Here is a 17303-nt window from a genome sequence, read left to right as displayed (position 1 = left end):
AAGAGAGAGCAATTCTGTAGATGGACATGACAACCATTAGGGCTAGTCCCTCTCTCATGTTGCCCTCCCCAAATATAACAGAGACTCTTTATACAAATCTTACCCTCTTTGTAGTACAATGGATGAATTCCTTGATTAAATTTAATCAAGGTGATTAAATTTTGTAAACAAAAATGATATACTTTAAAGGCATTCAGAGAGTTTTTATTGAAAGAAATACTTGGTAGATAAAGTCGAGGGTATTTTTGCAAACAAATAGCTACCAGATTTTTATATGTTAATTTGGTTCCACACCTATATTGGATGAAAGTAACTCTTATTTAAGATGAATTCCACCTGCAGTCCTGTCAATTTGGAATCTATTCTGAAACATATTATCAAGCTAAATGTTTCATCCTGCCTTCTTTTCACACAGAAGATGTTTAGTAGCGCACAGGCAGGGCATCCCCTTCCCCTTATCCGTGTTCTTCCCTTACTCCCCCCAGCCCCCTAAATCCCTGCTCCCCCACCAGTCTCTCCTGGAACCACAGAAGGTTGGAGCTGAGGGACCTTAGAAACTAAGTCTAATCCCTTTTCTAACAACTAAAAAAACTAAGGGCCAAATATCTGTGAATATTTTTGTTTGTTTATTTTTCCACACTGTCTCCAGAAATGCTTATGGGAGTTGAAGGAGACTGTGTCACAATGCAATTCCTTGACAAGCTACTTCTTCCTGTACCTGCCACCAAGTATTTGGGCTGAGCTAGCACGTGTCACTGCTTACTCTTCATTCCACTGCTATCCTGCCAGACACTCTTATGTTGCTGCTTTCTAGGTTTCCCAACCCACTGATTATTTTGCATTTTGGATGATTTCTCTCCCAGCTGCCTTCATTTGCATTTTTCCTAAATCAGATCTCATTGTGATAATTTCTATTCATATTTCTAACCTCTTTAGATCCATTTGTGTTATTTCTCTGTCCTCAATGATGTCTGCAGCACCTCCTAACTTGGCACCAACCAAAAATGTTATTAAATGTGTACACCTTGTTCCCAGTCATTAATGAAGGTGCTAAATAAAGCTAGATCTAACAGATCCATTGGGGCCTTCCATTAGCTGCCTCCTCCCACCCCATCCCCATAGATATTGAGCTGTTTTTCATCTTTGGTTCTTGTTGATTAAGGTTCAAGCTTTTCAGTCATCCTGTCCTAGTTCCTACTAGCACCAACCAGAGCTCTTGTCACACAAATGTTTCAAGGATGTTTTTTTACATGCTTTATTAAACTCTAAAGGTACGATAGCTATAGAAGTCATTGAATCAACAATTTTAATTAACGGTAAAATTTATAATTTCATATGCCAGAGGAAATTTTTAGCCTGCTTTTAAAAACTCTTCTAGAAAGCAGACACATTTGATTGTCTTTATATCTCCTATTTATTCTTCTATAGCTTTTTGTGTAAATCTGCTGGTTAATTCTCTTTGAATTTAAAGGTGCATAAACCATTATGTGCTTGTGAGGAACACAAGTGATATATATGAAATGGCCCTTGTCATGAGGAGCTTATGATCAGATAGAGCAGGCTAGACCTAAGTATAATGAGGAGGGACTCTAACCAGACAATGTGGAGTTAAATTGCTTGAAAGCTTCATACTGATTCTTAGGGCTGCAAAAATAGGAATATGAATTAGGATGTTAAGATAAAGCCTAATGCAGAAGGGAAGTTTTGAGCTGAAAACTCAAAAGGTAAAAAGGATTTGCATAGGCAAGGAAGAAGTGGGGGAACATAGGGAAACATCTGAGCTAAGGTAGAGAGAGAGGAATGATCGTGACATCCTGTGTGGGGTCTCGGAGCAGTAGAAAATCAGTCTGATTGAAGAAAGAATCTGACTGGTGTAACGTCAGTTTGCAAATCCAGTTGACTGTATGTCTCTTAGGCATCTCAAAATCAGTGTGCCCAAAATTAAAGTTGTGACTCTACCCTCTCTCCAAACTACTTCTCTCCTAGTTTTCCTCACCAGAAATATGGGTGTCATCCATGTTTTCTCTAGTCCCCTAATCACCCCTCATCCAATCTTTTATCCAATCCCTTTAAGTTCTACTGCTCAATTATATCTTGAAACTGAATAATTCTCATTTCTGCCACTCTCTAGTCCAAGCCATGACTGTTTCTTGCCTGGACTACTACAAAAACCGAGCACTTGCCCCTTTCCATATTGCAGCCAGAGAGAACTTACTGAAAACTAAACCACTCTCTAGCAAGAAAAGAAAATCTTTCAGTGGCAGAGCATTGCCTTTGGAATGAAGTCCAACCTTGTTATCATGGCATAGAAGCCCTGGTGTGATCAGGCTTTACACACCAGTGCTCTGTTTCCACTCCACATGGGTGTACTTCAATACAATTGTAATACTAACCATTTGAGTTGGCTTCAGATCCACAAAGAAAAGCGCCAGTCCTCCACATGGATGCCGGTGCTTCAGATCCAGCCATGAGCAGGGGTCTCCAGGCCCCCCGTATCTACAGACTCAGGGCTTCCCACAATTCCCTCATGTTCAGTACTTCGCTAGAACAACTCACAGAACTGAAGAAAGTGCTATACTTACTATTACAGTTTTATTATAAAGGATACAAATCAGGACCAACCAAATGGAAGAGACACACAGTGGGAGGTCTGGGAGGATCCCGCATCCAGAGTTTTCTCGCCTCTCCCTGTGGAGTCAGCTCACCTCACCTTCCCTGCACATCAGTAGGTTCATCAGCCAGGGAGCTCCTCTGAGCCTGTGTCCAGAGCTTTTGCTAGAGTTTTATTAGAAAGGTGTGATTGATTAAATCACTGGCCATGTGACTGAGCTCAATCTCCAGTCCCCTTCCCCTACCAAAGGGCCGACCCTCTAATCACATACTTGGTCTTTCTGGTGACCAGCCCCAATCCTGAAGCTATCCAGGACTCCCTGCTGAGTCATCTCATTAGCATAATGATGTCACTCAGGAAATTCCAACAGTTTTTGAATCTCTGTACCAGGAACCACTGGGGACAAAGACCAGGTATATCTTTATTTCACCACAAAACCTCCCAGACCTCATCTTGCACCACTCTTGCCCTCCATGCACAGACATGCTGGTCTTCTCTTAGCCCCTGGACTGTGCCACGTCCTTCCCTGTCCCTGAGACAATTCCCTTCTCCCTCTCTCACTCCCACCCAACTCCCACAGCCTAAGATTACCTGATCAGAAAGTCCTTGCCTATCTCAATGTCGCCCTTGTATCTCCCCATACTTATTTGCTGCATAGCACCTGATTTTATCTGTTTGTCCCCTCCATAGAATATAAACTGTTTGAGGACATAGCCTTGTTGTCTTGTTCCTTCTTTATCTTCTAGCACATACCAACATTCAGTACATATTTGTCAAATTAAAGAATAAATAAAGTGGGAAAGATAAGAATATTAATGCCATTTGAAGCTATTTGATTGTTAAGAAGAAGAAATGTTTAGGCTTGATGAGAAAAGTAATACAGAGAGGTTGTCAAATCAGAAGCAAGAGAATGATAGGTTTGGGGGCATATGAATATGGGGAGTATGATTGCAGTGTACCAAATGTATTGTGGAGGGGAAAGGACTAGAGGCAGGAGGCTTTAGAAGACTATTCCGTTGGAGCAACAAAGGCAACAAAAGCCCGTGTGCCATAACTACTGAGCCCGTGTGCCACAACTACTGGAGCCTGCGCTGTTAGAGCCCATGCTCCGCAACAAGAGAAGCCACTGCAGTGAGAAGCCCTCACACCTCAACGAAGAGTGGCCCCCGCTCGCCACAACTAGAGAAAGCCCACGTGCAGCAACGAAGAGCCAACGCAGCCAAAAATATAATTAATTAATTAATTAAAAATATAAAATAAAAATATGTCTTACTCAAATACATTCTCGTTGTAAGAGATAAATACTGGAGTAACAAAAGAAAATATGAGACCCCCTTTCTTATTTTGCAATCTTTTTTTTTTTTTTTTACTTTGCAATCTTTAAGTTTTGTCAACAAACACTTTTTTAAACTGTTAAAGTTGGCTTTTCAACATTTGCCTGGCTCCTAAAACCTCCCCAGGCTGAGTGGCACAGGAGGACTAGGCAGCAAGTGGGGACTTTTTCTCTCGAAACTGCAATTTGCCAGGTGGTGAAGACTGCTGCCAGGCTTTTCTTGGGGACTTTCTGGGCTCTTCTTACAGATTGCCAGTATTATCTGGAGGGAAATCAATACTGACCCAGTATCAACAGTGGGGAAAGCACCGAATGTTCTTCACTGTCTGAATAGTACAATGTTGGCATCTGAACTGGGGGAGATTAAATTCAGACCCCAGAGACTGAGATAAAGTCTATTTCAAATGAGCCTTAGGGTCCCTAAAGAGTGGAGGACACAGCATCTTTCCCTCTTTGACCCCCTTGAGAAAACGACCCTTTTTCTCAGACAGGGCATCATTACTCATAAGACATGCAAACATGCACACACACACGCATATACACACGTTCTACTCTAAAACTTGCCTATTGAAGCTAACATGTTGGTCCTAGTTTCTTTTTCACTACTGACTGAAAACAAAGATGTATTATGAATACAAGTGGAATTCCCTTTGGCTATGATTTGAAGCCACCTGGTAAACTTTCCCTTTTGGAATTTTAAGCAGCCACACAATTGAATTAGGGGACAGAACAACCACACTGGTGTCTGGTCAGAAGCAAGCAACTGTTTGCAGCTGTGCTAGGGGAAAGCCAGTCACTGGTTCTGCTTTCAGATCTGTTGACTGGGACAAGCTAAATGCTGTTTAACTTGGCCTTCATCTTGCTACCCAGAGCAAATTACGTGGGCCTTAAAAGACAGTTTCCCCTACTGCCATTTAAAGGACTTGATTCAAGAATTTATTCTGAACATAAAAGGAAGTTGGGGAAGAGTAGTTTTGACAGAGTGGGTTGCTTCAAAATCTGCTTCAGTGGAGCTTTTGAGATTGATTACCTTTGCTCAAGTCCCAGAGAATACACAAAGGCTGTGCTTATGGAGAAAAATCACCACATGATCAATTTCAATTTCTACAGTCTCAGCAGGGATCCCATTTAGGGATATTATCTATGATGGAGAGGGAAGTCATAGAGGTACAACACAAAGGATGGGTTTAAGTGAGGGCACTGTCACCCTGGTTGCGGTGTGATTGGTTGGTTAGTGCTAATAAGAATGAAGATAGGAGAAGGGTGACATAAATACACTATCATGTGTAAAACAGATAGCTAGTGGGAACCTGTGGTATAGCCCAGGGAGCTCAGCTTGGTGCTCTGTGATGGCCTAGATGGGCGGGATGGGGTGGGGGATGAGAGGGAGGCCCAAGAGGGAGGGGATATATGTATACATATAGCTGATTCACTTCATTGTACAGCAGAAACCAACACAACATTGTAAAGCAATCATACTCCAATTAAAAAAAAAAAGAAGACAGAAAAGGTAAGAGAAAAGAAAAAAGATATATCACTGACTGGATTACTAGATGAATATTACGGCTTCATAGTTTTTCCTAACCTGGGGCTGATGGCAGAAGCTGGGTTATTTTGATTCTGGAGTATAGAAATTTAAAAATAATGTTTCCCTCATATTACAAAAGAAAAACTTGATCATTATAACAACGTAGAAAATACAGACAAACTGAAAGAAAAAATTAAAAATCATCCACTGCCCCACTCCCTACGGAGAACAACTGTAAACATGTTGACTTATACTTTAAAATTTTTCTGTGCTTAAATACATATTTTTATTAAGAATACATTCATTACTGCATCTTTTATTTTGAAAACTGTCTTTCACTTAACTACCTTCTACCTCATCTCTCCATGTCAATACTACAATATCCCTTTTTGTGAGTTTTTAAATACAAAACCAACAGATGCTCTTGTTAAAAATTTCTGAGTATAGAATAAAATGTAAAAGTATTTCTCCTACCTCCCAGTCTTACCTCCCCTAAGGTAACCCTAAGACATTTTCTTAATATTTCACACACACACACACACACACACACACAGAGTATTCAATTAACTAATGTATCACAAGGTACAAAGTCAAATCCTGTTATGTGGAAATTCAGGGTTTTTCCAAGTTTTCACTTCAATGAGCATCCTTGTGATTAGATATTTGCACACAGCTATGATTATTTCCTTAAGATAAACTCCAGAAAACGAATTGCACAATTTTAGCGCTTTTAATACATGCAGCACATTTGCCCTTCACATGGTTTGTGCCAATTTCTCCCTCCCACTCATACTCAACGTTGAATTTTTAAAAATCTTTAAAAGTATAACACATATAGAAAAGTGTCCAAACCATGGGTTAGCCCTGTCCAATATGGTAGCCACCAGCCACATGTGGCTACTGAGTACTTGACATGTGGTTGGTCCAAGTTGAGGTGTGCTGGAATTGTAAAATACAAGCCCAGTTTTGAAATATGGGTACAGAAAAATATCATATAAAATATATCATTAATGATTTTATGCTAATAATATATTGAGTGATATTTTGGATGTAGTATGTTAAGGAAAAATATATGATTAAAATTGATTTTTTACTTGTTTATTTTCACTTTTTTAGTGTAGCTACTAGGAAAATTTAAATCACATATGCAGCTCACAATTGTATTTCTCTTGGACAGCACAAAGTAGGACGTGGTATGGCTTCTTGAGTAATGAAACCTGCCACTGAGGGGTATACACCTGATTGGCTGTCTTCCTCTTCCTCTCCTGTTCCCCGACCCCACCCCTGCCTGTGCCTCAGTTACAGCTAGCGCTCTTAGAGCTAATGTAGCTCCCTTCACCACAACAATTCTTTCTCAGGAGTGATCAATAAACACAGGGCGAGTGTCCACTATTGAAGGCAATGGGGTATTAAGAACGTGATCTACCAGAACCGACCATTAAGTACAAACTCGAAGTTGCAAGTTGAATCATTTGTTAATTGATTTGTTAGAAAGTGTACGTACTTAGGCTTCAGGAATTGCTGCTGAGTCCAGCATCACGCCCCTATTAAAATGTGCACGCAGAGCATGGACAGACGGAATACGCACACTTGACAAGTCAGTTCGTTGATGGAAGGTCACCATCTCTTGTCGGCCCTCAGCTTTCCCTTCCTCACACATTGACTGTACTAAACACACCCTCGGTACACACACCTTTTCATCAAACACAAATGCTCTTCCCAGGTTGGCTTCCACACCCAATCACTTCAGGGTAGAAGCAAAATGCAGATAAGTAGGAAGAAGAGTGCCCAGAGACGACCATGTGAATCTTACTTCCTTTCTGCCCTATTGTTGTCTTACATCTTGTTCTCTGAGTCACTTTTTCGCTGGACTCAGCTTTAGAGTTTAAAAAAAAAAAGATTTTTTAAAGTACATCTTAAAGTATTTTTGGCTCGATTGTATGCTCGACTATTTGGAATGTGGCCCAAATCCTTGCTTCATTCCACTGCTTCAGTCAAAGTAGCTTCTGTCTGGAAGGCATTCAGGTAAGGGGGATTAAAATAAAGAAATGTCTCTGTTCCATCTTGTCTTCATCATCATTCTTTTGTTGTTCTATCATGCTTAATTTTATGAGAATAATGTTTCTAGCCCTTTGGAACTCTCCACTTAGAGTTTTCTCTTTAAAAGACTCTCCCTCCCCTAAACTGGAAGAATAAGGGAAATATCTTGTGGAAACGAGTGTGAACTAAGAACCGAAGGAGCACCATCTTTGTTCCGTTATTGGTTTGACTTACTAGATGAACTTGAGTACATGTCTTCTAAACCTTAACTTTGCCATCTGTGGACTAGGGACAGAGTGTTCCCCCTCCTTCCTATGTTTAGTTGGGTTTGCAATAAAAGCAATAAACTGGATGCAAAAGTAATAAATTATTCCTTGGGCTGCAGTGGTCTTGACATTTGAAATTCCTTCCAGACTCCAGATTCTGTGATTATAAATAATAAATGCTTTCACTCTTTCCAACCACTGTGTTTCAACACACTGGTAAAATTTAAAGACCTCTTTCTTATCGCAGTAAGCCAGGCTACAATTTTTACCTTACACAGATTGCTAAGCACATTTTTCCCTCTTTATATTCAAAGCTGAGCATATACTTCTTAAGGTCTTTCTACCTTCCCTCTTTCTGTCCCATTACCCAAGGGTTAAGCAAATTTTAAAAGTTTTCAATGGTGCTATAAAATGAACAAGGTTGAGTTGCCTTCCAGCAGCACTGGTTGAGCCAGAGAGACAAAAAACTCCATGAAATATTTTTTGGTTAAAAGAACTGTTAAAACTTTGAGGATAAAACAGTTCTCTCTCTTCTCATCAGCATGAAGAAGCCAGTATCTGTGAAATGGCAGATTCCTAATGAAAGCATGACTAAGTACTGAATAGTATGGTATAAAACATTATTACCTTTTTTTTTTAAAAAAAAGAGCTTATACACTATATATATTTATTTTTATTTTCAGATTATAGTTGGCCCTTTGAACAACTTGGGGGTTAATCCATCTATAGTTTATCATTGGCCTTTCCTATCTGCAGTTCCTTTACATTCTCAGATTCAACCAACCTCAGACCATGAAGTACTATTGAGAAATATCCGTGTGTAAGCGGACCTGCACAGTTTAAACCTGTGCTGTCCAAGGGTCAACTGTAATTTTCCTACCAAAAGCACTACTTCCCAACCTAATTTGTCATCTCAAAGCTTTGAAAGCATTATCAGATAAAAACAAATCTGAGTATACATCGAAAGTTTATAGGTCTCATTGGCCCATGGCTATAGCTAAGATTTCATTAACAGTGTCAGCTGAAATGCTGCCCTGATAGCTCACGCAGGTCCTCCAGCTCCTGTCACTCTCTCCCGTCACCAGAGGGTCAACAGGCTGGTCCCCCATGTGTGCCTGAGCCCCACCCTGTCTGTGGGTTTGGCAGAGTCTGCTGGACTCTGATGCTTCTCCTTCCTTGGGCACCAGAGTCTCTCTTGGGATTCCAGTGAGTGCAGCCTGCCCCTCAGGCATTGCTGCTTCTCCACGTTGTAGATTTGGCCAAGTACACCAGATTCCACAAGGAGCCTAAGTTCCCTCCCCTCCGTTCTGTGACACACTGTTAGAGCAGTCCTCAAACATTATTTGTGCCTCGGTATTTTGCAAAGATTTTGTGAAGTACCTCTTTGCGTTTTTACTTACTGACTTCCTCCTTGCTGTGTGTTGGACATGAACTCCATCAAAGCGGGGGAGGGAGGGCAGAGAGAGCCAGACCAAGAACTAACCCCCTTCCATACTCAAGGTTACACCTCTCCTCTGACCACCAAAACTTGAGGGCAGATGTCTCTCTTCTTGACATGAACGATCTCCTAGGAGACTTCGGTAACCAGAACTTTCTTCGGGTTTCCCCACTAGTTCACTCAACAAGGCTGAACCTCCTGCAGTGGGCACATTCCAAAGACAAGCTAAGATCCTCACTAAGTGAGGATATACTCTTGTTTGGATGAAAACCACCCCAGACCAACCCCCAGCGATTGAACTTGAGGTTGAGAGATTGCGGTTGAGGGTGGGAGCAAGTATAAATCAGTGAGGAGGTGAGGGGGTGGGGCGGGAGGAGGGGAGGCTGAGGAGCTTTGGGGAAGGTGCCAGGGTGTTTTAGCCCTTCACTCAGGTCTGCATTCTCTCTGCAGAATGACATCTTCGAGTGGTCCAGGGACCACCGAGTCCACCACAAGTACTCGGAGACGGACGCTGATCCCCACAACGCCCGCCGGGGCTTCTTCTTCTCCCATATCGGGTGGCTGTTTGTCCGCAAGCATCGGGATGTTATCGAGAAGGGGAGGAAGCTTGACGTCACCGACCTGCTGGCTGATCCTGTGGTCCGGTTCCAGAGAAAGTAAGTGAACGGATACCATCGATTGTCCCTGCCTGAGCGACAGGACCTGGAGTGCAGTAATATCCCCAAGCAGTTCTCCGCATAGCACTTACCCTGACGATTGTGTCTTCTTGTTAGGATTGCCGTCTGTTTATTCATTCCTTTTTATTTATTTTAATAATATTTTTTATTATATATATGTATATTTTTAAATTCATTCCTTTTTGATCATTACGTTTTCCCCTGTTCACACATTTGTTTTGAATTTGAACTTGATTTTGAAATGGATTTCCTTTAAGCCCACTTGTCATTTCCTTCAGACCCACCTGAACTACTGATTTCATGGAATGTTTCTGTAGTTGTCCTCGCTTGCGCATTCATGTTTCCCTGGGGTAGCGAGGAGGAAAGAGGGGACTTGCTTATTTTAGTGACACACTTGACTTCAACAGGACTGGACTCCCGCCAGGTCCCCTGCTCTGTTCTCCCTGAATTCTCTTGTAGTGGGGCCTCCTCTCCCCCTCCCCTTGGAAATGGTAACCCCAGTAGGTTTCTGTGCAGGGAAAACGTGACCATGTAACAAAGAGCCTCAAAATGGTTGTGTGCACTAATGGTGTCAGCTGAGCATATTCAGTCCGTCAGCATTTGCAGGGTGGATCTATGTTCAACAAGCACATGGTGAAAGCTTGCCTGTTATCATGCTGGCAAGTGGAGGGCAACCATGGTTCACGTTTTAACTAGGGAGCTGGCCTGGGCTCTATCCATGTTGGTCTGGATCTGTAAAGTTGGCCACAACGAGAGCATTTATAAATGGGCTCGTTGCCCCAAAGTAATGGATTTATGTGCAAAGAGGGACAATTTTGGGATCACACTCTGGTGAGAGCCTTGAGATAATATGGTGGACAAGTGGTCACTGGACACCGGACACCATCTCCACTGACAGGCAGGAGTCATTTGAGGACTCATTCCAAACAGAATCTCCCAATAATGGAAATGGAGGCTGTGCCTTTGACACAAGAGATCCTTGCACGAGAGGAAGTATGGCTGAGAAATGTGCTCATTTTCCCCTCAGTGGATGGTGGGACAGGTTGCAAAGGCTCACACTCGCTCTAAGGCTCAGTTTCAGCTGTAAAATGGGACTAACAGTAGTACCTATCTCTTATAGCTTTTATGAGGACATAATGAAAAAAAATGTATGAGAAATGTCTGGCATTTATATAGTAAGAGCTTAGATCCATGATGTCTCTTATTCCACAGGCAGCGGCAACTCCAGAGGATTCCCTGTCTTTCCACCCCCTGCTTCTGTTGGCTTCACCATAGGGTCTTCTCTGTGCTCCGCCATACAGCTCTTTCAGGTGGACGCAACCAGTATCAATAGCCAAAATTTTATAGCAGATGTTTTCAATTTACAATTAAATGATTTGTTGATTTTGATTTTTCACCATGAGAGTAAAAGAGGAAAATCTGCAAAATTCAGAAAAGTAGAAAGAAACTCATGTGCAGTCCTAACACACAAACACAGCCACGGTTCAGATTCTGTAGTATCTCCTTCTATATTTTATGTGTATATTTGACATGTTTTACATGATGGCAGTCATACTGCTCATGTAATTTTATGTCTTGACTTTTAACTTCAGATTATCTTGTAAGCACCATTATCAAAGGCTGCATGGGTTCACCATTTGAGTGTCATAGTTTATTTAGCCATCACTCTGTGATGGGATACGTATGTCATTTCCAATTTTGTGATATAAATGATGTTGCTATACAATTAGTAATGCTTTGGGACAATCAGACCTTAGATTAATTTGAAGATCTCAGATGAAGAGGCAGAGGATCTTCTGTTTTATTCCTGAGAACGAAGCTGAGAATAATAGTCTGGGTTTCTCTGACCAAAAAAAAAAATGGAAGTTTTTTTTGCATCTTTTCCCTTTAAAAAATATGGTAATCTGATTCATTAGGTGTATACTCATGGTACCTACATCCAAAGACTATTACTAAATGCAGGCAGAAGAAAAAAGGCTATTTCGGCATGTTCCTTGAATAGTTATCTGAGAACATCTTTCATCTCCAGTCCAGTAACCAAAGGAGATTGTAGCTATCAGAAACCACTCACTCATATTATCATCTCTTATATATCATTGAGCTCCTGCTAGAAATTGGTGCTGAGGATACGACCTTAAAGATTGGTCTCAGTTCCCCCGGAATTTGCAGTCTAGCAGGGAACCCACAAATTAACTTACAGACAATTATGCTTTAGAGAGAAGAGTGCTATAATAGGGTAGAATAGATGGGGAGGAGGATATTTATCATGTCTCTCATTTCATAGAACTATATAGAGCCATTGAACTTTGGAGCTAGGAGGGACCTTAGTTAACCCATGCCTTCCATCTTTCCTATGAAAAAACTAATAAACGAAATTTAAATAGAAAGTTGGGGATAGAAGTTCTGTCAGTCTGTTTGGGCTGCTATAACAAAAATACTATAGCCTAGGTGGCTTACACAACAAACATTTATTTCTCACAGTTTTGGAGGCTGGGAAGCCCAAGATCAAGGCACCAGCAGATTCAGTGTCTGGTGAGAGCTCTCTAACTAGTTCATAGATAGCCGTCTTCTGGCTCTGTCCTCACGTGGCAGAAGGGGCAAGGGAACTCTCTGGGTTCTCTTTCATAAGGGCGCTAATCCTATTCATGAGGGCTCCACCGTCATGACCTAATCACCTCTCAAAGGCCCTCACTGCATTGAGAATTAGGTTTCAACATGCAAATCTGGAGGGGACACAAACATCAGTCTATAGCAAGTACCTACATCTCAGATTATTTGCTCAATGTCCTTTGGATTATGCCTCGTTTTCTGAAAGGAGCTACAACAGTTCTCTGCAGTGTGGGTGGACACTCATGTCCTTTGGTAATTATCCAGCCTAGAGAACGTGGAGATCCGTAATCCAAAATGAGGCTTAGAATTACTGAACTAAAGGAAGAGAGCTTCCAAGATACACAACGATACTGTGGCCATTTGGGCGTTTTTTGTGTTCATGAAGCCAGGTTACCAGTCCTGACAGTCAGACCATGTGGAGGAGATAAATTCCTTAAGGAATAAGTCCTTGCACATAGGGGTGGGAGCTGGAGTGGTCGATCCTATCAGCAGTGGCACTGTCATATCAGGTCTCAGTCCCTGCTACCCTAGGCTGAGTGGGGGGCTTCCTGAGAAACAGAGAAACGTGCCCAGCTCATTTGGGACCCAGTCCTGGGCCATTTCAGTGGCACCTCTTAGAGAATCCCTCTCCTGGTCACAATTCCCATCCGTTTCTCTGTAGTCCTCCTAGGGCAAAAGTCCCTGTTCCAGTTTTGGTGGCCGGGGTTTGTTGCTGATTCCACTCCCTCCTAGGGAGCAATGTTTGTACAAAGGGACCCAGGTAAACACTTGGAGAGTTTCCTCAAACAGGCAGATGTGTAAATGAGAAGGACCCAGGATCTGGAGACTCCTCCTTCAGTCAGAACGCCAGCACCAGTATTGCAGTTGCTTGATCCACAGTGCGTGGCCATCCTAATGACAGCTCACTAAAGACAAGCTTGCCTGAGAGCCAAGCTTGATCAGCTTTCCATTATACAGTCTCATAAAAGAGAGAAGATAGCAGCATTAAGGGTAACAGGGAAACAGCACAGTTCAAGCTATAGTTCCAGGCTTTTCCTCTAAAAGATAACTTTACCAAGGCTGTTACAAGTAGTTAACTGGACTACTTCAGGTTTCTCTCTATTGTCAAGTTGTGAATGATGAAAAGGCAGGCATTAGGAGGTGAGAGGGAGAGGAGCCAGTGGTATCACATTTAGACTGTAGCATTTCGGGTCCCTGCCCTGGGCCCTGTGCCTTCAAGGGCCATGCTTCTCCCTGCAGGGCGAAGAGATCACAGGGCAAAGTTGCATGCCACCTGGAACCTCCTCCCACTTCTAGACTGTGCCTTAGGGTCCTAGGATCCTAAAATTCCCTGCCCAAGTGGCTCTGAGCTCACTTTCAGAGCCTACAGCAGCCTTTCCCAGGCTCTGTCCTCCTAGAGGGAAGTGTGTGTCCCATAGACCCGAAGAGTGGCCGGGGGCAGTGTTGGCCTGGGGATGAGCTTAGAAGCATGGGCTTGGATGTCCACACAAAGCAGACAGAGCTGGGTTGGGAAGAGAAGGGATTGGGCTACAAGCTAGGGGCTCCCACCTCTGCTCTTGGCCTAGGCCCTGCAAACGTTGGGGGTGAGCCTAGAAGGGCCTACTTATAAGGTTGACAGTGGGTCTATCAGTTGGGAATTGTGTTTGGCTTAAACAAGATAGAAGTTAGTTTCTCTCACATGTAAAAGAATCGTGGAGGTCCAGGTTATGGCAGCACAGGGCCAGTAGAGAACTGGATTCGTTTACTTTCTTGCTTCTTGAGGTAGGCTTGTATAGCTATAAACTTCCCTCTTAGAATTGCTTTTGCTGCATCCCATAGGTTTTGGATCATCGTGTTTTCATTGTCATTTGTCTCTAGGTATTTTTTGATTTCCTCTTTGATTTTTTCAGTGATCTCTTGGTTATTTAGTAACGTATTGTTTAGCCTCCATGTGTTTGTGTTTTTTACGTTTTTTCCCCTGTAATTCATTTCTAATCTCATAGCATTGTGGTCAGAAAAGATGCCTGATATGATTTCAATTTTCTTAAATTTACTGAGACTTGACTTGTGACCCAATGTGTGATCTATCCTGGAGAATGTTCCGTGCACACTGGAGAAGAAAGTGTAATCTGCTGTTTTTGGATGGAATATCCTATAAATATCAATTAAATCTATCTGGTCTCTTGTGTCATTTAAAGCTTCTATTTCCTTATTTATTTTCATTTTGGATGATCTGTCCATTGGTGTAAGTGAGGTGTTAAAGTCCCCCACTATTATTGTGTTACTGTTGATTTCCCCTTTTATAGCTGTTAGCAGTTGCCTTATGTATTGAGGTGCTCATATGTTGGGTGCATATATATTTGTAATTGTTATATCTTCTTATTGGATTGATCCCTTGATCATTATGTAGGGTCCTTCCTTGTTTCTTGTAACATTATTTTAAAGTCTCTTTTATCTGATACGAGTATTACTATTCCAGCTTTCTTTTGATTTCCATTTGCATGGAATATCTTTTTCCATCTCCTCACTTTCAGTCTGTATGTGTCCCTAGGTCTGAAGTGGGTCTCTTGTAGACAGCATATATATGGATCTTGTTTTTGTATGTATTCAGCAAGCCTGTGTCTTTTGGTTGGAGCATTTAATCCATTCACGTTTAAGGTAATTATCAATATGTATGTTCCTATGACCATTTTCTTAATTGTTTTGCGTTTGTTTTTGTAGGTCTTTTTCTTCTCTTGTGTTTCCCACTTTGAGAAGTTCCTTTAGCATTTGTTGTAGAGCTGGTTTGGTGGTGCTGAATTCTCTTAGCTTTTATTTGTCTGTAAAGCTTTTGATTTCTCCATCAAATCTGAATGAGATCCTTGCCGGGTAGAGTAATCTTGGTTGTAGGTTCTTCCCTTTCATCACTTTAATTATATCATGCCACTCCCTTCTGGCTTGTAGAGTTTCTTCTGAGAAATCAGCTGTTAACCTCATGGGAGTTCCCTTGTATGTTATTTGTCATTTTTCCCTTGCTGCTTTCAATAACTTTTCTTTGTATTTAATTTTTGTCAGTTTGATTACTATGTGTCTCGGTGTGTTTCTCCTTTGGTTTATCCTGCCTGGGAGTCTCTGCACTTCCTGGACTTGGGTGGCTATTTTCTTTCCCATGTTAGGGAGGTTTTCAACTATAATCTCTTCAAATATTTTCTCAGGTCCTTTCTCTCTCTCTTCTCCTTCTGGGACCCCTATAATGCAAATGTTGTTGCATTTAATGTTGTCCCAGAGGCCTCTTAGGCTGTCTTCATTTCTTTTTTCTTTATTCTGTTCCACAGCAGTCAATTCCACCATCCTGTCTTCCAGGTCACTTATCCATTCTTCTGCCTCATTTATTCTGCTATTGATTCCTTCTAGTGTAGTTTTCATTTCAGTTATTGTATTGTTCATCTCTGTTTGTTTGTTCTTTAATTCTTCTATGTGTTTTTTCTGTATTTCCTCTAGGTCTTTGTTAAACATTTCTTGCATCTTCTCAATCTTTGCCTCCATTCTTTTTCCATGGTCCTGGATCATCTTCACTATCATTATTCTGAATTCTTTTTCTGGAACGTTGCTTATCTCCACCTCATTTAGTTGTTTTTCTGGGGTTTTATCTTGTTCCTTTATCTGGTACATAGCCCTCTGACTTTTCATCTTGTCTGTCTTTCTGTGAATGTGGTTTTTGTTCCACAGGCTGCAGGACTGTAGTTCTTCTTGCTTCTGCTGTCTGCCCTCTGGTGGATGAGGCTATCCTCTTTTATCTTTCTGCTCCACCATCCTTAGCATGTGACTTTCAGTCTTTCATTCTGAGGTCCAAGGTTACCCCTAGAGCTCCACGCAAAAGGAAGGTGGGGTTGGGGTGGGGTTACCACTGCTCAATTGAGTCAGTTTCCTATCAGGAGCTTTCCCAGAAGACACTCACAGCTGATCCACCTAACTGTATTTGCACTCAAGGGAAATTGGGAAATGCAGTCTCTTGGATGATGTATTGTACCCCTGAATAAAATCCTGGTTTTGTTTCTGTGGAAAAAAGGGTGAGTTGATATGGAGTAAGCAGTTAGTCTCTGCCATAGTTATTTAATTGTTCTGCCTTAAGCAAAATGATTGGCCGTCACAAGTTACTCAGTCTTATAACATTTTGTTATTAAGCAAGTGAGTAGCCTTTCTGTCTCCATTTAGTGAGCAGAAACTGGAATCTCAAATAATTTTTCTGAGATGGCAGAATGTGGATAGAGTCCAGAGGCTGTTTCTCCTAATGCTTTTCTTATCCCATTGATTCCCATCTTAGATGAGAAACTCCTCTAGAAGTAACATGCAGACACGTGCATTTTTGAAGTAACTGACAAGGATGCCAGTTTAGTCCAGACACAGGAAAATAAAGTCCTTGCCTCATCACCATGGTGATGAGATAAGCTAAGAGAAAATGGATGGAATGATACAGAAGAGTGAAGCACTTGTTTTGGTGCCCTTGGAAGAGATGAAAATGTGTAAATCTTGTCATTTCAGGAAGAAAGGCACTGAATGGCTAGAATTTTTGAGACCGATTTCACTTCAATTTGTCACCTGATCTGTTATCATTTGTCTTTATTTTTTCTCCGTTTTCAAGGGCAAGCACCAAATCTCTCAGTGATACCTTCCTCCTTATGACTTTGTGTCAGTCCTGTCTGTGTAAACTCTAAGTGTATTTCTCTGTTGGGGACGATCACATAGCCAGGATAGAGCATCCAGACAAACCTACAACTGACTCATCTTCACTTCCCTACCCTCACAGCTTCATCTCCCACTTGGGGGATCCCCTAGGGGGGA

At 41.7% G+C, this 17303-nt stretch overlaps 1 protein-coding gene across 1 annotated transcript in view; it reads left to right on the top strand.

Moving 5' to 3' along the window:
- Nucleotides 1–17303, top strand: part of SCD5 (stearoyl-CoA desaturase 5) — a 157276-nt gene that overhangs the window by 93227 nt on the left and 46746 nt on the right. The window contains exon 3 of the mRNA XM_032633620.1: nt 9667–9872. Within this exon, the coding sequence (XP_032489511.1) occupies nt 9667–9872 (206 nt within the window). The remainder of the gene's footprint in view (nt 1–9666; nt 9873–17303) is intronic.

This window comes from Phocoena sinus, chromosome 5, assembly GCF_008692025.1.
Source record: "Phocoena sinus isolate mPhoSin1 chromosome 5, mPhoSin1.pri, whole genome shotgun sequence".
Taxonomy (NCBI): domain Eukaryota; kingdom Metazoa; phylum Chordata; class Mammalia; order Artiodactyla; family Phocoenidae; genus Phocoena; species Phocoena sinus.
Note: the sequence above shows the minus strand (reverse complement) of the source record. Positions and strands in the feature narration are given on the sequence as shown.